This window comes from Schistosoma haematobium, chromosome 1 (genome assembly GCF_000699445.3).
Source record: "Schistosoma haematobium chromosome 1, whole genome shotgun sequence".
NCBI lineage: Eukaryota > Metazoa > Platyhelminthes > Trematoda > Strigeidida > Schistosomatidae > Schistosoma > Schistosoma haematobium.
The window spans coordinates 53,865,686-53,889,766 of NC_067196.1; the positions used below are offsets into that span (position 1 = coordinate 53,865,686).

Genomic DNA, 24,081 nt, shown 5'->3' on the forward strand with positions numbered 1-24,081 from the left:
TTTTGGTGACCTAGTGACGTAAGGAAGCTACAGTCACATGAATTGAAATCACCACATACAACTGAAAGTGAATCACTGAGGGCAGTAACAGCGAACTCAGTGAATTCATCAGCGAAAACAGATAGTGCAGATGATGTGCAACCTGGAGTCACGTAGATATTGGTAACATAAACATATTTGTATTTATTCAGATGTTTTGGCCGACATCTTAGAATTAGACAGTCGATAAAGTCATTTGAAAACTTAAAACACACAAACGAAGATCGACACCAGTTTATGTTTACAAACGTAGCTACACTGCCACCAAACCTATTTTTATTGTTTGATCGATCCTGACGATAAATTATGAAATCACGTAGTGATACTAGGCAGTCATCCTGTAAATCATTTAACCAAGATTCTTGAATTGTGAGGACATCACAATTACGATACATATTTTGACTTAGTAGGAACTGCAGATAGTCCACCTTGTTGATTAGTGACCGACAGTTAGAATTTAGGAGCTCTGGAATCGACATACGATTAATATTCATTCTCTTTAACGAATATTGCCAACCACCACGATGTCTTTTATGGTACTTTTTTGTAACCTGTGCAGCGAAAGGTCGTAGGCTTTTCATAAAAGCGCCTGAATAGGTTATGCGATTAATGAACATAATTATAAGTTAAAACAAACGAAAAAAACAGATAACTTGTTGAAAAAATCAGATGGCAGAAACAGGTAGCCCAGATATTTAAGCAGGCTGCCTGAGCAGTATTTTATGATTTATGCCGTGATTAAACTTCATAGCAACGTGACATACTAATTGGATATCTAACCAACGATACAGAAGCTTTAGCGGCAAAACTATAATTTGTGGACGAGCCACTGAGAAAAGTTTTGGGGATCTCGAGGTCACAACACCCATTTCAGTACCGACAGGCTTACGGCAAATTTTAAAGACGTTGTAACTGAGCAGTTACAACACATGGGATTGCTAAGAAGTTCCTTTATTCGTAATTGCGGTAGTCAAATGACTCATGGACTTTGTGAAGACTATCGTGATTATGTTGTATTTGTGTATAATATGTATTGTAAGAAGTCTGTTAGGACGGGAACATTTTTGCCCCGATTACTATTGGGACTAAGACCGATTATAATGATTCTTGCAAAAATGATAATAAAAACACCAGTAACATTGGCTGCAACCTTTGAAGATCTTACCGAAGCTTCAGCAGTTTAATGATACGAGTACTGTTGAGATATGCGTGCAACAAAAATGACGAACATGCATGAGTCGTTTGGAGGAGTTAGGAGAATCGTAGAAGTAGAAGAAACGATCGTTAGATAACTCAAATTCAATAGAGGACGAAGTGTTCAAGAACACTGGGTATACACTTGACTGGTCCCTGGTATATACGATATGCCTCCTCAAAAAAGACACTTCCAGCACGTTGGAAACCGAAAAGCCACGACTATAATACCAATTATACGAGAGTATGTGCATCTGGGAACCACAAGATACAAAGTTGGCTGGCGAGCATACGGACGCTTACTTGGACCTGGTTACGTGCATCACGTCGACGTCCGTGGGCGGCATTTTGTAGACTCCATCGCCAGAGTACGCACGAATAATATAGAGGTAATTTGGTCGAGAGTAAAATAATTTTGCAAAATTACCATGGCTCTGGTAGCCAACTGAACGCGCGCTATCTAAAAAGGACAGTGGTATTGTTTCTCGTTGAATTAGTTAACTGTTTTGATCGTAAATTACGTATCAAAACTACGAATTACACTTTAACTGGTTCTACTACAGTTAAAGTGATATTCCATTGAGTTTTTTTGGCTTTTGTGTATTTGTTACATTCGAAAGCATTCTTGGTCTGTATCAAAGTACTTTGGTTAAGGTTTAAAATCTTGCTAAAGTTTGTCTTGTGGTAACCTTTTATTCGTTGACTGACATTTGTGTTCATACTGTGATCATATTGTGTGGACAACCAAACAGTTTGTACCCTGTGGAGGAGGGAATGCAGTGTGACGAATGCAATAAGTAGTTCCACAAAATGTGCACCCGTTTAAGTCCCACCGCATACGAAAGATGTTCGAAGCCTAACTCACATTGGCTTTGCATGTTTTGCTGTGCAGATAAGACGTTACTAATACAGGAGGCTATGAGCCTATTGGCTTTGGCCTGTTGGAAGAACGACGCCATATGCGCTAACACGGACACTGACAGTGACGAATGTGTCAGTGTGGTACCTGTTGTTACGCGACGCCTCAAACAACCGACTCTGACCGACGTAAAAGTGAAATCTTCGTTGACATTAACAAGGGTAGTAGTACCACCTGTTATTGACATTGTTAATAATGCGCCTTTAGTGGGAACCGAAGATCTGGATAAAACAGTCACCGTTCCAAATAGTCCCAGTGTTATGAGGGATGAAAAATGGACTACGGTACGTAGGAAACGAAACGAAAAGAAAAAGCCGTAAGTAGTACACAGGTAGTTAGTAACTCACTGGTGGACTCAAATTGTGAGCCACAAACTGCACTACCGAGATCTGATGGTAAGAGTGAAACCCATCCTGGCGTGACTGAGAAGAAAAATCTAATAACATCGAATATTATTGTGAGCAAATTGTGGGAGTCGAACGACCCTGATCCGAAAATTAGACACGCACATGACTTAGAAAAGCTAGGAGACTACATTCGTAGTATTTTACCAGATAACTCCAAAGGAGTTCAGGTCAAAAAATTGGTTAGAATAGGCAAGAGGACCGAGTACAATGTTGAACCCCGTCCATGCAGACTCTTTAAGATAATCCTAGGATCGGAGAAGCAATGGGATCTCTTGTTAAGTAGCGCTCGTTGTCACGACAATTCTGACATGTCTCTCGAAGAGAGAATAAAAAGGAAGAAAGCACTAGCTGAACTTGAAACCCGTCGGCAAAACGGCGAGAAAAATCTCCGGCTAGTGGGTTTTCGGATAGTCAGGTCTTGGAAGCGAATGCTACCAAGGCCTGTGTGGATAGGCTGTTCGACTTAGAAGTTTTATATGCCAACGCTCGTAGTCTACGAAATAAGTTCTATGAACTAGAAGCATTAGTGGACAGGTTAAAGCCACTCATAGTAGCAGTGACAGAAACTTGGTTAGTCGATGACTTAGACATTACTCCAGAATTATCCGGATACCATTGCATCAGGAGTGATAGACATAGATGTAGGAAAGGAAGCGGCGTCCTGTTACACATAGCCAATGGCATAAATATCCGCTCCTCTACTAGCGAATCCCATGATAGCGGTACTTGTGAAGTCATTAGCTGTAAGTTGGCTATAGGATGTGGTACATTTATGCTAGGTGTCATCTATCGCAGCCCAATCTGCTTAGCTGATGACTTTATTCTAGAGCACATTCATCTTTGGAGTGAAAATGCCAGATGCTTGATAATAGGAGACTTTAACGAACCTGATATTAGTTGGACTGATATGACCACAGAAGGATCTATAAACTCCTTTGATAGTAGGTTCCTGATAACAATAATGGAGCATGCACTAGTGCATCATGTATCCCAACCCACACGTTTTGGTGTTAACCAGGGTTCTTCTCTGCTGGACTTGGTAATCACTCATGAGACTGAGGATATTGTCGACTTTAATATTCTCCCACCACTAGTGAACAGCGATCATGCTGTTTTGCCATTCATGTTTATAAGTAGGGACATGTTATACGATCAGGTTACACCTCGCCCAAAAGTATGGAAAGCTAACATATCAGCCATTCAGGAATGCGCTGCTAAGACAGACTGGTTAGTTGTTACTTATGGTATTGATGCTGATTTATCACGCAAAATACCTCTTTAAATCGTGTTACGAACGTTGAATTGTTTTCACTTCCTATCCAGAAATCCTATTACAAGCAAACTAGACAATTCGCAAATATACGAAGCCTACTCAAGACCCTATAATACCTGAAGAAAAAATAATAATACAAAAAAAACGAAAGGGGCTCTAATAGCTTCGATAATAAAAGGAAGACAGCCAATTGTATATCACAATACTGTTTCTAGCACTATATTTTATTTTATAATCACACATAATCCCATACTCTCAGCTCCTTTCCGAATCGCCTCCATTTGTCAGTTGTATGTCCACTCACACCCTGTTAACACTTATTTTCTTTAACCTATTAAATGCTCTTTCTCGACAAATACCTTAATAAAAGAAAATTAGACTGAGTAATCATACCTTAAACATTCCTTCATGAATATTGGCTACTCTGCCCCTCGTGTTTTCTTCTACTTGCTCCCTCTTTCAGCCCCCTTGTGATATGGAACGAAAGATTTTATCCTGCACCATCCTCAAAGCCTTGGACATTCCAAAGGGACATAAGGTTGCGACATTTAGAAGCTCCCACCTTCAATGGACCTATCCTTGACCATCAGTTGCACATTCGCAACGCAACTGTCGTGAAGCGCGCCAACTGTAGTACTGATTAAAACCATCTACATTCATATCTTATAAATTATCAACCCAGCTATTTAATTTACTACAGTGGATATTGTATCATTTGTATCAATTTGATCTTGCTTGTAAACTGGCATGCCTCATGTAACAAACTGTTATTTGGGAATAAATTATTATTATTATTTTTATTACTAGCATATCAGTTGGAGAAGCATGGTCTGTATTTAAAGGTAAATTTAGACTAGTTACGTCCCCGTTCATACCATACCTGGTACCGCGAAAACCGAATAACCGTCCACCATGGATAACTAAAACGGTCAGGAAACTCCTTAGAAAAATAAAGAAGGAACGACTTGATCGAAGAAATTTCTTTTCAATTAGTTTTTCATCATGGCTCTACACTAATATATATACGTTTTACAATAATAACATAATACTCATCGAGTAGATACGTTACGTAATAATTACATAATGAAATTTAAATTAACATTGATTAATTAGAAGAAAGAGGGTTATTAATATTCAAAGTGATCAAGAAGTTGCTACGTTGCATAATGTGAGAAACAAAGAAGGAACAGAATTTTAACGGATGGTCAATAGGATGGTAGTTACGTAAGAATCAAGAGATGAATGTTGAGAAGTTATTAAGTTCCAAAGCAACAGAAACAAAATTACAAAAGTTAAAAAAAACAAGTGGAAGAAGTATGAAAAATAGTTCTTTTGAAGGAAATCTTAAACTGATGACCAGGGCAGATAAAGCGGTTGTACGAATCTCTTTTGAATGCAAAGGTCAGGTTTGTGAACATGGATTGCGATGGCTTCCGCAATGTGCAAAAGGCGCACTCGTAAACCATGTGGCAAATTAGATGGGATATTGTAGATAATCTTAGAAGCTTTATTCAATTCAACTTGATGACCTGTGTCAACCAGGTGAGAGAGAATAAAACTTTTGATCACTTTTACCTGTCCTTTGTTTAACCACGACGGATGATGTTCAGTAATGCGATGACGGACTTGCCGAATTGTACGCCCAATATAACTGGCTCCACAGGAGCAGTTGAAACAATAGGAACACATAGATTTGGCGAATTCAGGCAGTCTGTCTTTGTTGGCCGTTCTTATCTTGGGATAGTTGTAGAAGATTGCATTTAATCTGGCAGCATTAAATGTTTTTTGTACGGCTCTTCTTAGTTTCCGAGTCAAGATTTCTTCAATGGTGTCATTTATGAATTGTAGTTTTATGAATAGTACCTTCTTATGGACGGTGGGTATCTTTGTCATTGTTTTCTTCTCCATCATATGTTTGTCGATGAATTTCATGGGATGCCCATTCATACTAAGTAGGTTCCGAATATTATTCAATTCTTCTTAGATGGTGTCTTCAAAGCAAATCATTCTAGCCCGATGTGTCAAGATCTTTACCAAGTTCCTTTTGTATCTTATTGGAACTGCACTATGGAGATGAGCGTATTGTCCTGCTGCAGACTTTCCGCGTACCCCTCTTTTTAAAGTTCCGTCTGCTCTTCTTTTTAGTTGGACATCTAGAAACGATATGCTGTCGTTCTGTTCATCTTCTGATGTAAAACTGATTGATGGATGAACGTTATTAAATGTATTAAATAAATTGTCCTTATCATTTTCTTTTTCTAGTACTATGAAGGTGTCGTCTATATAGCGATAATAAGTTGGTAAATGGCTAATTATGCTTTTAAGTGGTCCGTTTTCCAGTTTCGCTAGGAGAAGGAAGAATCACTGGAATATGTTCAGCTCTACTGGCTTAGAACAATACAGAACCAGTTATTGTAAGATTAGGAATGCCTGTAAAGCGTTAATAAGCAAGACTAGACTATCATACGAAAAACTATTGGTTAGGGATTCTAGATACAGTCCGAAACCGTTATTCTCGTACATAAAAAGGCGAACTAAGAGAAGCGATGGAATTCCATCACTTTTAATACGAGATAATCTGTTAATCTTAACAGAGAATGATGCCGAAAAAGCTGAAGCTTTATCGGAATACTTTAGTTAAGTGTTTTCTATCGGTAATGAGGAGCGACCAATGATTCATCGTGACCGTGACGGCTCGCTGATGGATCCTGTAGTTATTGAGAAAGATACTGTTTTAAAGCTACTTCAGCATCTCAAACCTGATAAGTCCAGTGGTCCCGATGATATTCATCCTAGGATTATGAAAGCCATATCAGATGAAATTGCTGAACCATTAGCGATACTATTCGACATGTCTCTGAGACAGTCCAGACTTCCTAGAGACTGGAAAGACGCCATAATAAGTCCGGTGTATAAGGCTGGGAGTAGGGATTTAGTTAGTAACTATAGACCTGTTAGCTTAACTAGTGCAGTTGTAAAACTGATGGAGAAAATCATTCGGATAGCTGTTATAAACTATGTTGAAGGGCAAAATCTTTTCTCCAGGGCACAACATGGTTTTCGGAAAGGCCTATCTTGCTTGACAAATCTTCTCATTGCACGAGAAGAGTGGGCTGCGGCAAAGGATCGGAATGCTCCTGTGGATGTAATTTTCATAGATCTAAGTAAAGCCTTTGATAAGGTTTCACACTCTGGTCTTAAATTCAAACTGAAACGTTTTGGAATCCATAACACAGTCGTCGATTGGATAGGTAACTTTCTCCATGACAGGAGACAAAGGGTAAGGGTTAATGGGGCTCTCTCCTCGTGGGTACCTGTGAAAAGTGGAGTTCCCCAAGGTACAATCCTCGGTCCTTTTCTCTTTTTACTTTATGTAAATGAATTACCAACTATAGCAAAGTCATCCGTTCTACTCTTCGCTGATGACATAAAAATCTGGAGACCCATACACAGTATGTCAGGATAGTATTAGAGAATGATCTTAGCTCATTGGTGACATGGTTGGACAGAAGTAAATCCTAATAAGAGTGTAGTGATGCAAACAAATAACTATGATGAATCGTATCACTACACAATATGTGGATTCGTGCTACCCAAAGTAAGAAACTATAAAGATTTGGGAGTCATATTAAGCAGTAATCTCAAAATCACTAGTCACTGTAAGACTGCTGCTGCGAAAGGCTATAGGGTATTATGGTTTATTCGTAGGTCTTTCCAATATTTAGACGATGGAATGTTTAGATTATTATACCCGATTTATGTGCGACCACATTTAGAATAAGGGATTCAAGCAGCGAGTCCTTGTTTCAAGTATGAAGCAGAGATTCTGGGAAAAATCTAACGACGAGGTACTAAGATGGTACAAGGTCTATCTGACCTATCTTATGAAGACAGACTGAGACACCTTAACTTATTTCCGTTATCTTACCGTAGAGTACGGGGTGACCTAATATTGGCTTATCGTATACTGAACGATGACCTTGGTATTAACATGTCTTATCTTTTACTTCTATCTAGGACTGATCATTTGAGAGGACATTAGAAGAAAGTTCAAAAACCGAGATCAAACCATTTACGTCTGGAGTTCTGTTTCTCGCACCGAGTAGTGAATTACTGGAATCCTCTACCGGAACACGTTATATCAGCACCGTCTGTTAATATATTCAAAACGAGGTTGGACCTCCACGGTATTGCAAACTGCAAGGATTAATATAGGTCGATAGACCTCTTATCCTTATTACTGAAGACTGAAGACTGAGATTATGGAGTCACATGGATGAGTTCCTGCATCGTACGCATTACGATTTCGGAACTGCAAAGCCTCTTTCTGACACTGAAAAGTTTTTAAACCATGTTAAAGAATATTGTTCCCTCTATTATTTTTAATTGAATTTAATTATTTTTACTTTATATGGACTGCTTTCTAGTTGACTGAAACTTCTCAAGGTTGTAGCGGTAAATAAATCCCCAAAATAAATAGCATTAAGTTTTCGACATTGGATGCTGACCATATGTTTTAGTGGACTCATCTAGCTGAAGGCGCTCGGTCAGGCATCCGCACCAGATCACGTGTGGTAACGCCGTGCTCAACATCAACCGCGATCGCTAGCCAGATTAGATCAGAGAATTCCGATATATTGGTCATCGCCAAATATACTCTTCCGGTCTCCTCGACTCTGTCTTTTGATTTCTCTTGGTGGGAACGAAATATATTAGAAGGTGTTACTGGTAGAAGCGTTGTCAAACACTGAATACCTGTGACATCAACATTGGTGAGACCGACGTGATCTGGTACACCTAATTGTAACTGTGAGTCTGTTCCTTTTTGGGATTTTTATATATCATTGCCTTATTTTTTATTTTTTTTTGAACATTGTGATTTTTTTTTCGTGTTTTTTCTTGGATATATATATTTTTTCCCCTCGTTCATTATCGTACTTCATACTTCATCATGACTGAACAGACACCTAAAGTACTCAAGCTTAAGACTTTGTCCCCACCTTCGTTTCAACTGATGCCTTTCTGGCCCGACAACATCGAAGCCTGGTTTTGCTACGCAGAAGCCGACTTCTCCGAGCACGGCGTGATCGACACACGTGCACAATTCCTCGCAGTAGTCAAGGCACTACCGCGCGAATTCAACAGGTACGTAACACCTAGTATGTTTACTAGTGATGTTTCCGATCCTTACGAAATCTTAAAACGCTCGATTCTTAAACGAGGAGATCTAACCGATCGACAAAGGTTAGATCAACTCTTCAATAACATCGACCTGCAACACGGTTCTGCGACAGACATGTTGCAACGGATGAGAGAGGTTATAGGCCTAAGAACTTTCGACGAAGGTCTATTCAAACAACTCTTCTTGTCAAAACTTCCCCAACAGGTGCAAGCAGTTCTGGTCTCGTTCCAGAACAACGGCTTAGACGAGCTAGCTGCATCTGCCGACCGCATTCTAGAAATTACGAAGTCTTCTACTAACGAGGTATTTTCAGTCAAAGAAAAGCCTCACACGACTCAGAATGATATAACCGACTTATGTCACACACTCACGCGTTATCTTAGTCTTCGTACCGACCGTAAGAGATCACGCACACCACGTAGAAGCATTTCTCGTAAGCGATCTGTCTCTAGACCACGAGAGACAGATAACCCCGACTGGTGCTGGTATCATAACCAGTATGGAAAGCTTTCCAGAAATTGCAGAAAACCCTGCAATTTTCCCAACACGAAACCGACTGATTCGAAAAACAATTCGGGAAACTTCCAAGCCGGCACGCGTTAACGGCAACCGTAGCCGGCGAACAAAGCCGTCTGTTATTCGTCACAGATGTGACAACGAGAGTTCGCTACCTCGTCGACACTGGCGCAGAAGTTAGCGTTCTCCCAGCAAATCCTAACGACCGACTACACGAATCGACCCTAAACTTACAGGCGGCAAACGGAAAACCGATCGCTACATATGGCAAAAGGTACGTTTACCTTAACGTGGGTTTACGCAAACCCATACACTGGATTTTCGTTGTTGCAGATGTTTCTATACCAATCATTGGTATGGACCTTCTACAACACCACAATCTGATCATCGATACGCGCAAACGGAGGCTAGTAGACGGGAACACTAATTTGTCCGTTTGCATAACTTCTTTTACTGGTTGTAGAGTATCCCCAGTCAGTTAAACATATGATAGACCCACTCTATCAACCACTACTCGATAAGTACCCTGGGATACAACAAACTCAACCGAAACTACCGTGTGTAACCAGCAACGTTACACATCACATCACGACTACAGGACCACCTGTATTCTCTAAAGCACGACGACTAGCTCCTGAAAAGCTAAGGTTAGCGAAAAACGAATTCGATCACATGATGGACTTAGGAATCATACGACCGTCAAGTAGCCCATATGCATCTCCGTTGCACATGGTCCCTAAAAAGGACAGCAACGATTGGCGTCCAACTGGTGACTATCGGCGATTGAACGCGAAAACCATTCCCGATCGTTACCCCTTGCCTCACATTCACGATTTGACAGCTACCTTGAAAGGTACAACTGTCTTTTCGAAAATCGACTTGGTTAAAGCGTATAACCAAATCCCTATGGCTACTGACGACATACCGAAAACAGCTATCATAACTCCTTTCGGACTCTATGAATTTTTGCGAATGCCTTTCGGTCTAAGGAATGCTGCTCAAACATTCCAAAGATTCATAGACGACGTTTTCGAGGTCTCAACTTCGTACACGCGTATGTTGATGACTGTCTAATCGCAAGTCCGGACAGAGAAACACATCTCAAGCATCTGGATCTTGTTTTCGAACGACTTCAAAAACATGGCATTACTGTAAACGTTCAGAAATGCCAATTCGGAACCGACTCGTTAGACTTTCTGGGACACACTATCGATGCTCAAGGCATTCGACCTCTTAGGACCAAAGTGGCGGCCATTCTGGATTACCCAGAACCGACCACCGTCAAGCAATTACGCACGTTCAACGGCCTTATAAGTTTCTATAGACGATTCATACCTAAATGCGCATTACTCATGAAACCTCTTACCGACCAACTTCGTGGAAATGCGAAATCCATTAATTTGGACGACACCGCACGAAAAGCATTCTCCACAGTTAAGGAACTGATTGCTAAAGCAACAATGCTCGCACATCAGGACACCCGAGCACCCATTAGCATCGCAGTAGACGCATCCGACTCAGCAATCGGAGGAGTCTTACAACAATGGGTTAACAACTCCTGGCAACCCTTGGCATTTTTCTCTAGAAGGTTGCTAGACACCAAATCAAGGTACAGCACATTCGGTAGGGAACTCCTAGCTATGTATTGTGCTGTACGGCATTTCCAACACTATATCGAAGGCCGTGAATTCACTCTTTTCACGGACCATAAACCGCTCACTTTCTCGTTAAGCTCTCCTTCTGACAAGTACTCTCCTCGTGAGTCTCGACAACTGGACTACATTTCGCAGTTTACTTCAGATATTCAACACATTTCTGGAGCAAACAATGTAGTTGCAGACGCTTTATCTCGTATAACTTCCTTGAACAGTTTCCAAGGAATCGACCTTCTTAAACTCGCCGAGCTTCAAAAAGAAGACAGTGATCTTCAGCACGAGTTATCGTCCACAACACTTAAACTACGCATCAAACAGATGGGAACAGGTAAAGAAACCTTACTTTGTGACACACCTAAAGGTAAGGATCGCCCAATCGTGCCGAAACATTATCGACGCAATGTCTTCAACACATTGCACAAACTTTCTCATCCAGGTGTTCGTGCAACCATCAAGCTTATAGCAGAAAGGTTTTGCTGGCCTGGAATGAATAAAGACGTGAGGGAGTGGGCACGCTCCTGTGTAAGGTGCCAAAAATCTAAGGTTATCAGACACAATAAATGTCCCTTAGGCTCGTTTAAAACTCCCGATGCTCGTTTCGACCATGTTCATCTGGATTTGGTAGGACCTTTACCAGATTCAAATGGATACTCTTATCTCTTAACCTGCGTTGACCGTTTCACTCGATGGCCAGAAGCAGTACCTACCAAGGACATCACTGCTGAAACAGTGGCTCGCACCTTCGTCGAACGATGGGTAGCAAACTTCGGTTGCCCTTCAACCATCACTACAGACCGCAGACGTCAGTTTGAATCTGAACTTTTCCGTCGTCTGACCACATGTTTAAGAATCACTCGCTTCTGAACGACTGCCTACCACCCACACGCAAACGGGTTAGTAGAACGCTTTCACCGACAACTAAAAACTTCACTATCAGCTGCAAACGTTTCACAGTGGACCGACGCTCTTCCACTCGTCATACTAGGTATTCGCAATGCAGTGACAGCTGACATGGGATACACTGCGGCTCAACCCGTTTGTGGAACAACACTTCGACTTCCAGGGGAATTCGTGGATTCTTCATCCTCTTCAATGAACATGGATCTAACCTCCTACACGAACAGGTTTACAAACGCAATGCGCTCAGTTAAACCTGCTTTCACTCGACCTCAATCAACTGATGTTTTCGTTCAACCTGACTTACGATATAGTACACACGTTTTCATTCGTCGAGACTCGCATCGACGACCATTCGAATCAGCATACGAAGGACCCTTCAAAGTTCTTCAACGTGAATCTAAGTACTATATAGTCGATAAGAACGGAACAAACGATAGCATCAGCATCGATCGCTTAAAAGCAGCGTATTTAGAAGGAAATCCTATCCACGTCGATTTTCCTTCGGTACAATCGAACGACACGACTCCGACACTTACAATACCTCATCCGACAACCAACACACACGATGATACTTCGACAGTATCCGAAAATAAACTTAAAACGACGCGTTCTGGAAGAAGGGTGAGATTTCCAGAACATTTAAACGACTATTGCACGTAAGGCACTTCTCGACATTTTATATTATTTTTTAAAAGAAAAACAATTTTAATATGCTTATATATTTTTATTTCTATTTAAAAAAAACAAAACAAAAAAAAAACAATTTTTTTAATGCTATTACGTGTTCATGAGTTTATTTTCCATTTTTTTCCGCCGACATTGTGTTTTTACGCACATACGAGTGTATTTCGACATGCACTTACATTTTCTTTTTCTTTTCCAGGACGGCTGGAAAAGAACGATGACGTTTATGAGGATCCGAAATTTTCATTGTACATTTTCTTTTTTACTATGTTGTACCTCCGTCCCATATAGTAAGGAAAGACGACCAGATGCTGCTAAATTTAGTAAGCTATCAGAAGAGTGTTTACCAACGACAAACTCGTTGGGTTTAAACTTCTGGCTGGCCACGTCTTAGGGTCGTCACTGCCCCACTAGGGGGAGTGATCTGTAGCGGTAAATAAATCCCCAAAATAAATAGCTCTGTAAGTTTTCGACATTGGATGCTGACCATATGTTTTAGTGGACTCATCTAGCTGAAGGCGCTCGGTCAGGCATCCGCACCAGATCACGTGTGGTAACGCCGTGCTCAACATCAACCGCGATCGCTAGCCAGATTAGATCAGAGAATTCCGATATATTGGTCATCGCCAAATATACTCTTCCGGTCTCCTCGACTCTGTCTTTTGATTTCTCTTGGTGGGAACGAAATATATTAGAAGGTGTTACTGGTAGAAGCGTTGTCAAACACTGAATACCTGTGACATCATCAAGGTCACACACGATTTGCTCAGAGACGTAAGGTAACAGATCTTGCATTTTGGCTCAAAACTTCATTCAATTGTTGGGTTGATATACCATTTTGGCACTATAAATGGTGTAAGATTGTGGTGAAAACATAAAATTTAATTCATAATTTCTAACATTTAGATGCAAATCCTGATTCCTTACACTAATATATAGCGCTCAATTTACCTTGATAGATAAGTGGACGTTCCGAGGTCATTTTAGTGCTTCTCAAAGGCCGTCCATAAATTGTATCTTCACATAAAGATCATTTTATAAGTAAAAATGGACAGTTATTCTAAAATACACTCCACTTATTGGTTTATAAGTGTAATAACGATAAAACGAGTGATGGAAAATGATATGAGAAAATACCATTGTCTGCTCTGCTTCTTGTGTTTCCCATTTCCTTCCCTTCTTTGGTACTATCTATATAAATCACAGAAAACAGGTATATGGAAAATATGACTTCGTCCCAACCTTGGGATGAAACCCCCAATATTTCAAAAGGATTTAATGTCGTATTGATCATGTCTGTCTCACAATGAAAATTTACAACGTTATGTGTTAAGTTCAACATTTTTAACCGGCGGATCATACTCTAACCACACAAGACCGTGTTATGAACAGCTTTAGGCTTTATTTACTTTATTTTCCCGACCACAAGTTGTTCATCGCAGCACAGCTTTCATGAAGTCCGTCGACTTTTTCACTGGAAATTCAGGTTTTGAAAAAAGCAAGAACAAAGATTCTAGCAGAATAGCATGAGTTCATTTTATTTCGTAGGTTCTCGTCAGCTGCTTACAACCTGTGATATTTAAAAATCATAATTACATAATGAGTTTCAATTGCTTACTGAATATTGTAAATATATACCTAATGTGAAAGAATATTCTACAACATTAATTGTGACAATGGTTCAAAAGTGGGTTAAAAGCAATTAATTACATAATGAATAAACATTGATGGGAATATAGTGGGTAGAGTTCAGTCGAAAGACTATTAATTTGATAGTTGAAAAAATAAAATAAAATCAATGACGTAATAAATACAAAAGAAAGGAGGAGAGCTTTTTAAGGTGCAGCGAAAGAATATTTGTCACCAAGGCAAGGAAAGATTAACAACCGTCTCCTTTTGAATACATAGTTCAGGTTTTTGACGCCTGATGGCAACGGCTTCAGCAAACTTCAGAAGACTGGAGTTTGGTTGCCTGGTAATCACCCTAAAGGGTTGTGGGGTGTCTACCTGATGTCCTGTATCAAGATGTTTGGTGATTGCCTCAGAACAAAGGGCAGAAAGTCTCTGAATAGTGAGTTAGCTAATAGCCCAGGTTAAAAATGAGGCACACAATCTGATTGTCGGTGGAATAAATAAACTTCTAAACGACATCAAAGCACTGAATAGACTAACAAACAAAAACGTTCTGTTAGAAGGACATCGGTGATACTAATACCATGTCGTTTTTCCTGCTTTTTCTTGAGACCACAAACATAACACCACCACCACTGGAAATAAAATTAACGCCGATTAGTAATTTTGCTGGCCCACTTTGCAACCAATCAGAATGAGGTGAGAATTATCATTTTTGTCATCGTTGTAAGCACTGGAGTTCCGTTTGTTTTATTCCTTGGATGACGGTAATATATCCGGTGGGTTCGTGAGACTCAGGCACCTGACAAACCAGGACCACGTCGGAGATGCAATCAATCTCTTGTAGAAAGCTCATCATTGAAAACAGACCGCATATAATTATTAGATGACTTGGACGTATGACGTCCAATCTAAAAGACGAAAAGTCGGAGATCTGCAACAGAATGTTATGTGGGTTCGTTGTTTTGGCCATTAAAGGAAGCCGGATGGCCATGCTCAGAGAGTGAAAGGGTATATAGCTAATGTTATGCTCACTTCCATATAGATCAACGTTTGTCGATTGCCAAGCCATGTTTTGCGTGTGGTACGATGTCATTCGGTAAATAATAGCTTCATCTAAGATGGAGCAGAACTACCCTTGCAATAAAAGCATCCGACAGAAGTCTGGGTTGTTAGTTGTCAAAGTTTATCTACTTTCAGCATTGCTCTTATTCTGGAAGTCTTCCTATAATGAAAAAAAACGAGCAGCTTGCAGTTACTGTAATGTGTGAATGTCTAGAGATTTCAGCTTTCCTCTGTTCGAATCACTTTGGTATAACGTTCATGAAGTTTAAGAGGGTGCTATTAAACGCAACTCAATTTCGTAAATGTGGTATTCAGCTTAGCAACCAATCAGAATAAGGCGGGAATTATTATATCCGCCATCTCTGTAAGCAATGGCGGTCGGCTTTCTTCGTTCTGTGCTTTTTTTCAGTTATTTCTTTTGTGTAGCTATGTAATTTGATGTTTTAGTGTGCAAAATGCCGCAGTTAGTGTAATGTTTTATATGTCGGTGTGAAATTTATTTCGAGTCAGCATTTTTTTTCTGGGTTTTTGCTGCTTCTCAAGTCAATGTATTTCTTCAGGCAGTCTGGCTAGTCTTGTGTTATGAAATGTTAATGCGTTTTTTTTGAGATATCGGGAGCGAAGGTTAGTCTTGTTAGCTTAAATAAGTGTTGCGGCTGTATGGAACTCGAACTGTCGGCATAATCGTTCCTAACTGTCAGGCAAGCTCGTTATTCTTATGTCATGAAATCTTAATGCGTTATATTTTGAGCATTGTTTTTTAAGTGTCGAGAACCGAAGTCAGTTTTTTAGCTAAAATAAATGTTGCTACCGCATGTGACCGTAACTGGCCGCATATTCGTTCCTAATTGTTATTTATTATTATCAGGCAGAATGAAAGATTTGTTATTTTCTGCAGTATTATGGATCCCGCTACTCCATCAACCAGCCAAACTAATACTGAGTGTCCATTGGCTGTGTATACCGGTGATGTCTTCGAAAGGATTATGAGACCCAGGCAGCTGACAAGCTGGGAGCAAGTCAGAGAAGCTGTCGATCTGTTGCAAAAGGTTTGTTATTGATAATACATCATCTAAAAAGTAATAGATGACTTGGACTCATTATGTAGTACGTGAAAGCAGGCTGAACAAAGAAAAGCCGGAAATTCGCTACGAGTATGTAGTGTATGTATGTTCTTTTGGTCATAAAAAGAAGCTGGAGGGCCATGGTGAGAGAATAAAAGGGTAAATGATCATTATTATTGTTTTCAATTTTCATAGATCAAAGTTTAGTGGTTGCAAGGCCATGTTTCGTTTACGGTATGATGTGAACCGGTTCGTCATATCGTCGTCGAGGATGATACATAACCATCCTTGTGATGAAAAGTGTTTGAAAAATGATCCATGGTTCCGAAGATTAAATGAAGATCAGTTGAAGGTTGTTCGGCCGATGGTTGAGACTGGAAGTAATGCAAATTCAATAGTTAAGTATGCCAAAGACCATTTTGGAAAGACAATAACGGTGCAATATGTTAATAATTTAAAATATAAAGTTGTCGAATGTAAGCTTATCACATATATCTACGGTATTTTAGGCTGTGGAAGCTTAAACGACGTAATTGAAACGTTACGGAACAGTGGAAAAGTATTCGTTTCTTATGGGGGCGTGGCTAACCAGGTTACAAAGATAGCATTTAGCACGCACGAGCAAATTGAAACGTACAAACGGTTCCCTGAAGTTGTGTGTTTGGATTCAACATACAACACGAGCAGGGGAAAGTAATTAAAATTTTCCTGTGTACTAATTGTCTTTAGTTATAAACTCTTTCAGTTGGTTTGTACAGATAACTGCGGACATGGAGTCCCAGTTATGTTTGCTTGGACCAAGGAAGAGAAGGTTGATATGGTATGGATACTGGATCATTTTAAAAAGATCATGAATGGAACCAATCAAACGGAAACGTTTGCGATGGACTGTGCAAGATCCATCATATCCGCTGTTGAATTAACGCACCGTACTGCCCACATAGCTTTATGCTCTTTCCACGTGTGTAGAGCTATTTGTAAGAAGACCCGCGATCCAATAATCAAGCAGTACTTATGTCAGCTGGTGCGTGAACAAACAGTAGTTAAGTTTCACCAGGTACGTCGAATAATCAGTGTTCGCAGCAGACGCATCGCAGCTTATTTAAACAAGAACTGGATGAGTAGGAAGGGAACTTGGGCCGCAGCTTTCAACGGCAATGTCGTTACGTTGGGTAACAACACCAACCACCGGGTTGAAAGTGCGCACAGACAACTGAAGAGGAAGTTGTCTAATGGAGACGCGTTGAGTAAATGTATGTGGAAGACATTTACATGGCAGAAGCAATTAGGCAAACGTAGGTCACTACAGTCCAGCTTACACTGTAGTCGCAAACGTAGATACGTAGCTGAAGATTGCTTAATGCCTCTACTAAGCAAGCTAACCACCTATGCTGGCTCTATAGTCCTTAAAGACTATAAAAAAAGGGGACTGATGTACATCGAGAATAGCCAGTCACCCTTTGTGTTCTTCGTAGACGGCCCTCTGTGTCCGGTAGTGCATATAAGCAACGGCACTTGCACTTGCCGTTTATTTAAAACATGTCGAATTCCATGTAAGCACATGGTTTTTACTCATCTACAAATGCCAGAGTTCACAGGTATGTTATGTTCATCTTTGTATCATGAAGTAGTTGATTTAGTTTTGAAGCTGTGTTGCAGATGGACTTGGACAGCCTGTGGAGGTGTGGATGTAAATATACCAGCTATTTCGTCTCCAGATTATACTGAAACGAGCAGGTTGTATCGCATTCTACGCAGTAAAATCCACACACTCAGTACACTTTTCGGACAGACGACGGTGCAGGACATACTAAGGCAATTGATAGATCAAGTTGATGAATTAATACGCATGAGGCGTCTGCCTACAGATTCCGAACATAGTAAGTCCACTGGTTCTTTGGAAATCAAAATCTAAGTATTTATAAATGCATCTATTAAGCTAATACTCGTACTCTCTATTTCAGATACTCAATAAACACAAATCGCGTCATCTGCGTTGCCAGTCCTTGTTGATACCTAATTAAATAAAAGTCTTATATTCACTAAATACAGAGTTTCTTGCTATGTTTGGTATAAGGGGTGAAAACATTGAATGGGCCTGTAGTTGTGTTTTGGCAGGTGCGTAACCTCACGTTACTAGTGACCCGTAAGTGTACCTAAGGTATTGATTGCAAATCCGGCGGCATCCCAGTAAACAGCTATGGTTTAGACGCGTACCTGTCAACGTACTAGTGCAGCACATCATGGCGGCTGAAATAGGTTATAAGAAGGCCCTGAATTTGGGGTTTCCCACTGCTTGCTTATCATATGGTATTTGAATAAGAAACTTAGATTAGAGACAGGGACGGTTGGGATGTGTAACGCGTGTCCATCCATCAACTGCTGTGACTTAAATTTACTACACACCAACTAGGTGCTCAGAGGCTCGCGTTTCACAAGTTTCTTATAACAGTTAACTAGATAAAACGAAATAGCATCAGGTTTACAAATTTATTCAGGAACTTTAATTAACAATGAAATATGAAACAAAGATTTATATCACGTTACCAACTACATTGTCGCGTTGGTAATGTTAATCTGCTGTATTTGTTGTTTCTTTTTTCAAACGGAAGGGTATAAGAAGTACCTCCAAAACACTGGAAGTGGATGTCCGGCATGCTTTTAGTAATCTGATGTTAGGTGGGTCTCCCATAAAGTTTCATAGGGCCATAGTTCTAAAGGTGAAACACTGTAACATCTGTGACGGCTCACTCCTGTTACATTCTAAATAAGATAGTAATGCATTTAGTGAAGAATGTTGAAAAGGTGAATAAACACAGATGTTTCTAAGGAAAGAATTTATGCAGCTGTGACCTACCTCGACTTCATGAATATCGGCTCACGCCAGCTAATACAACTTGTGCAAAGCACAGCATTTATTATTTTGCTCTCATTTAAGTATTCCCATGCATCTGCGTCTGCTTTTACAGGAAGATATATGAGTTGATTTAGTGTCTGGTAAACTAAAAGTCCCAGTTGTCAAAAACACTCTTAACATTTGTCCACAGCCAGCAGCATTTAATTAAGACAACACTCCTCATTTAAGACTGTATACTCCTGTTTTGCAGGCAAATAAAAGCTCAGACACTTAGCTATCGTGCTATTGATGTTATTGCTGAGGAAATTGTTTAATGACAATGGTCTTGAAAAATGGACAGTGTTAGACGTGCTGTCTACAAATAAACACCAAACGTACTTAAAGCTATCTTATATGACAGCAACAGTACCAAAGGCACTTTTTTCCTATTTTTAATCAGACTGATTTCAATCACTATACTCATTAAAAACAGACAGTTGTACTTACTAAACTGATCCGTTTCGTTACAGCCTTTAAGCACTACACTATAATTCTATAGACTAATCTAAATTATAAGGCAACCAAGAAATACTAAACTAGGCAAGTGTCGTAATTATTGTTCCATTTGCACAGACATGATGCTAAACGAAGTAAAATGAACATAATCCAGCCGATAAAACCAAAACACGAGATATAGGCCAGTCCAACTTACCTAAGAGAAGACAAAGGAGATATATACTGCTTTAAAGCGATTGAGACTGAAGACAACAGTCAGTTGTTCATAAAAACATAGTCTACAGCACAACAAACATTTCTTCAGTAACATCATGCACTGACGGTCTATCGGGAAACAATCTACTATGTGAATAAACTAACTATAGGCAAGGTAAAAACGGTAATCCCTTTCAAACCTGTCCGCCGTTTCGTTTCAACGACCTTGAACGCGCTGACTGGAAGCGGGCATTCCGTATTTCAATTGCCGTGTGTGTGTTGGGTCCTATGAGTATTAAATGTTTCCATATATAAGTCATCTTTTGATGCATAATAAACACTAAATAAATGCTAAGAGCATTAACTGAGTATTTTCTGTTTTGTAGTGCACACTCTAGCTCTGTTGTTCCTTCGAAACTTGATCTGTGGTCCTAAGTGCTGTAGTGAAAGTCAACAGCTATATATAATTTGTTGATAAGGTCCAGAAAACAACGTAAGAAAGATAAAATAACGTAAAAGGTTATAGATGCGCATAGTTTTTGTGAGTTAAGACGAAATGTCAACTGAAGGGTAAGTCCTAAATATTTGTTGTTCTTCCTTCAGTTAATTTTTTTCAAGGAATAACCTTTTTTTAATAACTATTGTATGTTGTCTCTAGTGCTTCATGCTCAAGTGAAATTTCAGTGGACGTGAGCGACGCGTTCCAACGTATTATGCTGAACAAGAGATTCGGAAGCTGGATTGAATTAGATAATGCGCTAAAGGATTTCCATAAAGTATGATAGGATAAATCTATGTTTTCTCAGATGACCCATACACACTATGTTCACGCAGAAAGTAGATTGTTGAAGGATGTGAGATATAAATACTTGTTCGTAGTGTTTCGTTGCACGTTTGGTCGTAAACGTAAATCAGAAGGTCTGAATGTGAATAAAAAACCGTGAGGACTCTAACTAATGTGTTACATTTAAGGTCTAAATTTTTAAATTGCCAATCGATGTTTCGCGTAAGATTGGAGGGTCAACAATACGTTATAAAATCTTACAACATGTCTCACAACCATCCGTGTACTAGTTCGTGGATGGTTTGTGATCCGTTGAGTAGACGATTGTCATTAGAAGAAAAAGAAAACTTGAAACCAGTTATATTGCACTGTCAGTCGACGGACGAAGTTATCGAAAGTATTAAGGAAAGAACAGGTAAGCAGGTGACCGCTGCTGATGTCAAAAATATGAAAGCTGAACTCTCCACTGGTAAGTGTATATAAATATATTTCAGGTTGGACTCGGAAGCAGGTATTGCAGATGATGCGACAAAACGGTGAAGTTAGAGAGCATGCAGAAAATGGATGTATTACGGCGATATGCTTCAGCATTTATGATCAGATACGGCTGTACAATCAATATCCCGAAGTCGTGTGTATTGATTCTACTTATAAAACTAATAATAAAAAGTGAATATGATTTTCGTTTTGTTCTACTATGTAGATATTCATTATTCCAATTAGTGGTGACAGACGTTTCTGGATGCCACGTAAAACAATGTGGGCGCGTGCCTTTTACGGCATTGTATTAACTTTGGGTAACAACACGAATAATCGTGTTGAGTGGTTGACAGCGGACAACATTACGAAGTGGATGTAAGTATTTGTCAATGTAATTGTAGCACGTTTAATATGTGTCGATATCCGTGCCGCCATCTCCTGCTGGCATATGTTAAAAGACGAAATCTAACAGGTAAGCTATTTAAATTATAAAATATAAACTGCATAGCTCATCAACTTCTTAGGTGTTGCTGCAGATGGCAATTAGACAATAGGTACAACTTACAAATCAACACAGCAATTTCATTACGGAGACGGAGTAAAGAATATATACAACTTCAACGGCTCCAAAGAATGTGCAAACAACTAATTGTTGAGAAATATGGTGAACGCTTCGCGAATCACGTGGAGAGAAAAGTCTACAATTTTTACTTAAGAATTATAAACAGCTAGACAGCAGGTTTACGATTAACAGTTCTTTGTGGCTTTATTTTATACCACTATTTATACAACTTGTAAACTTATCTTTCCACTTTAGTAGTCATGAAAAATCAATAAACTTTTTCTCATTTTTTATTCTCGTCTTCTTCATACTTTCATGGGGAGGTTTACCAATCGCTTTAACGAATAATTGTGTGTGAAAATTAAGAATTTGTACTACTGTATTAGTTACGAACTGTCGTTAGAATTTAGCGTTATATCGTTGTTCATTGTGACGAATCAACGAGTCAAATAAAACAACAATGCGACTTCCACGTAAAACCTTACAGATTAAACAACCGCCTTACATATTTTTCGTTGTCAGATTACGTCCATTATCAAGTTAGTATTAGTATGGAACTAGACAATTTCATGCAGCTAGTTCCCTGATAAGATGGACTACGTAATCCTTAGACCACCCTTCCACTCACACTTCTTTGCTAAATTATGTTAACTCTTCAGATTGTCTTCACTTATCTTATTAGTTCTTAATTCACTGATTTATTCATTACATCTAGAATTATCACACAATTTATCTTGTATGCTTCTGAGCTTCACTCGACTATTACACCACCCATCCTCTATGTTCCCTTAAGTCTAACACCAAATGACCTTTGACCTGTTCAAGCATATACATATGTATAGTTATTATTGATAACCTAGGTCATTCCAATTCTTTGCTTTCTATTATCTTTCATACTATTTCTTCCCTCAATCTTAAATTATAATGCATATTCAGTTGTATGCAACTTGTGAGAAACCACGAAATGTAATGCAGTCACATGATTCTGCGTCAATATTTGTTTTGGCTTTATTTAGACCATAATTATACAAACTTACAGGATTTATAATGTAAAACACTGAGTATGGTTGTTATATTTATATTTAAATAATTCATTAGATGAATGAACATAACAGTAGGGAATATAAAACAGTTATCGTAAACTTGTAAACCGGTTTTCCACACGATCTTCCGTAATCCTAAATTCCATAAGCTTCATACTATTCTGAAAAACAACAAATCCGTTTTGAGACAAACAATTAAACTTTGTTCTCAGTATCATATTCAATAAGTTAATCAAATAGCAAGTAACAGACTGTGCCTATAAGTCTTTTATTTACAAGTAGTGACATTCATTCATAACTTCCTAAGTAACACAACAACTGTATTACCGAGACGGAGTGAAGAGTTTATAATAACTCATTTGTGAACCCTATAACAGACACGTCACAAATCAGTATTAACTAAAAAATATGGTTGTGTCACCATGCTCAAAAGAAACACCGATCGTTTTACTCATGAAGATTTTGTTCCTACTTGATGTGGTGCTATACACTATTACTGCAGACGTTCACAAAGCCGCTGGACAACACTATAAACGTCAATTGTCACTCACATAATTTTTCTCAGATACGTTACATAATTATGTCACTTCAGTACAAAACAATGGTACCTCTAATGGATATAACTGTTTATGGCTAAATACAAACAAGTTATATAATATTCACAATTAGGTTAACGCTTGATTGCTTCTACTTACATTTTATAAACAACTACCGACATCCATGTTCACCGTCACCGCAATCAAGGAGGTTAACCATATGTAAAAGATTTTACGGTTCATTTTCATGAAAACTCAATCTGTGATGTATTTTTTGACTAGTAACACGGTGAACTTTACTTGCTTGAGTTTGTATTGTTACAAATAACTATATTAAGCTAACTTCAGATTTACTTACGTGGTGAGCAAGAAATACGTCAAACTGCCAATAAATTGGAATAAAAACTATGTTACAAGCACTAGCAATACAGAAATTGATGTGTCATGCAAAAAAGCCTCTTAATAGCTGATAAATAACGACACAAAAAATCCACGACAATATGTAACGTGTGCGCGAAAATCCGTGGCTTACCCGCCAGTCCGTGCCGGTAAAAACGGTAATCCCTTTCAAATCTGTCCGCCGTTTCGTTTCAACGGCC

General features: G+C 39.2%; 3 protein-coding genes across 3 annotated transcripts; all 3 read left to right on the forward strand.

Moving 5' to 3' along the window:
* The first annotated feature begins 8,684 nt into the window (after positions 1–8,684).
* MS3_00001605 (uncharacterized protein) lies at positions 8,685–13,422 on the forward strand. Its single transcript, XM_051209074.1, has one exon. It carries the CDS (start codon positions 10,883–10,885, stop codon positions 12,047–12,049), a length of 1,167 nt encoding a protein of 388 aa, XP_051074494.1. The 5' UTR covers positions 8,685–10,882; the 3' UTR covers positions 12,050–13,422.
* A 3,084-nt stretch (positions 13,423–16,506) lies between these two features.
* On the forward strand, positions 16,507–18,505 carry ZSWIM1 (zinc finger, SWIM-type containing 1; the record flags this gene model as incomplete). The annotated part of the gene is made up of 8 exons (XM_051218524.1): positions 16,507–16,515; positions 16,553–16,689; positions 16,726–17,006; positions 17,040–17,223; positions 17,260–17,278; positions 18,089–18,128; positions 18,162–18,410; positions 18,495–18,505. Coding segments are annotated over 8 exons (930 nt in total), but the record flags the coding sequence as incomplete, so codon positions are not given.
* Positions 18,506–20,679: 2,174 nt separating this feature from the next.
* MS3_00001607 (uncharacterized protein) lies at positions 20,680–22,164 on the forward strand. Its single transcript, XM_051209075.1, has 3 exons — positions 20,680–21,330; positions 21,356–21,813; positions 21,850–22,164. Exons 1-2 carry the CDS (start codon positions 21,075–21,077, stop codon positions 21,532–21,534), a joined length of 435 nt encoding a protein of 144 aa, XP_051074496.1. The 5' UTR covers positions 20,680–21,074; the 3' UTR covers positions 21,535–21,813; positions 21,850–22,164.
* The last annotated feature ends 1,917 nt before the right edge of the window (positions 22,165–24,081 follow it).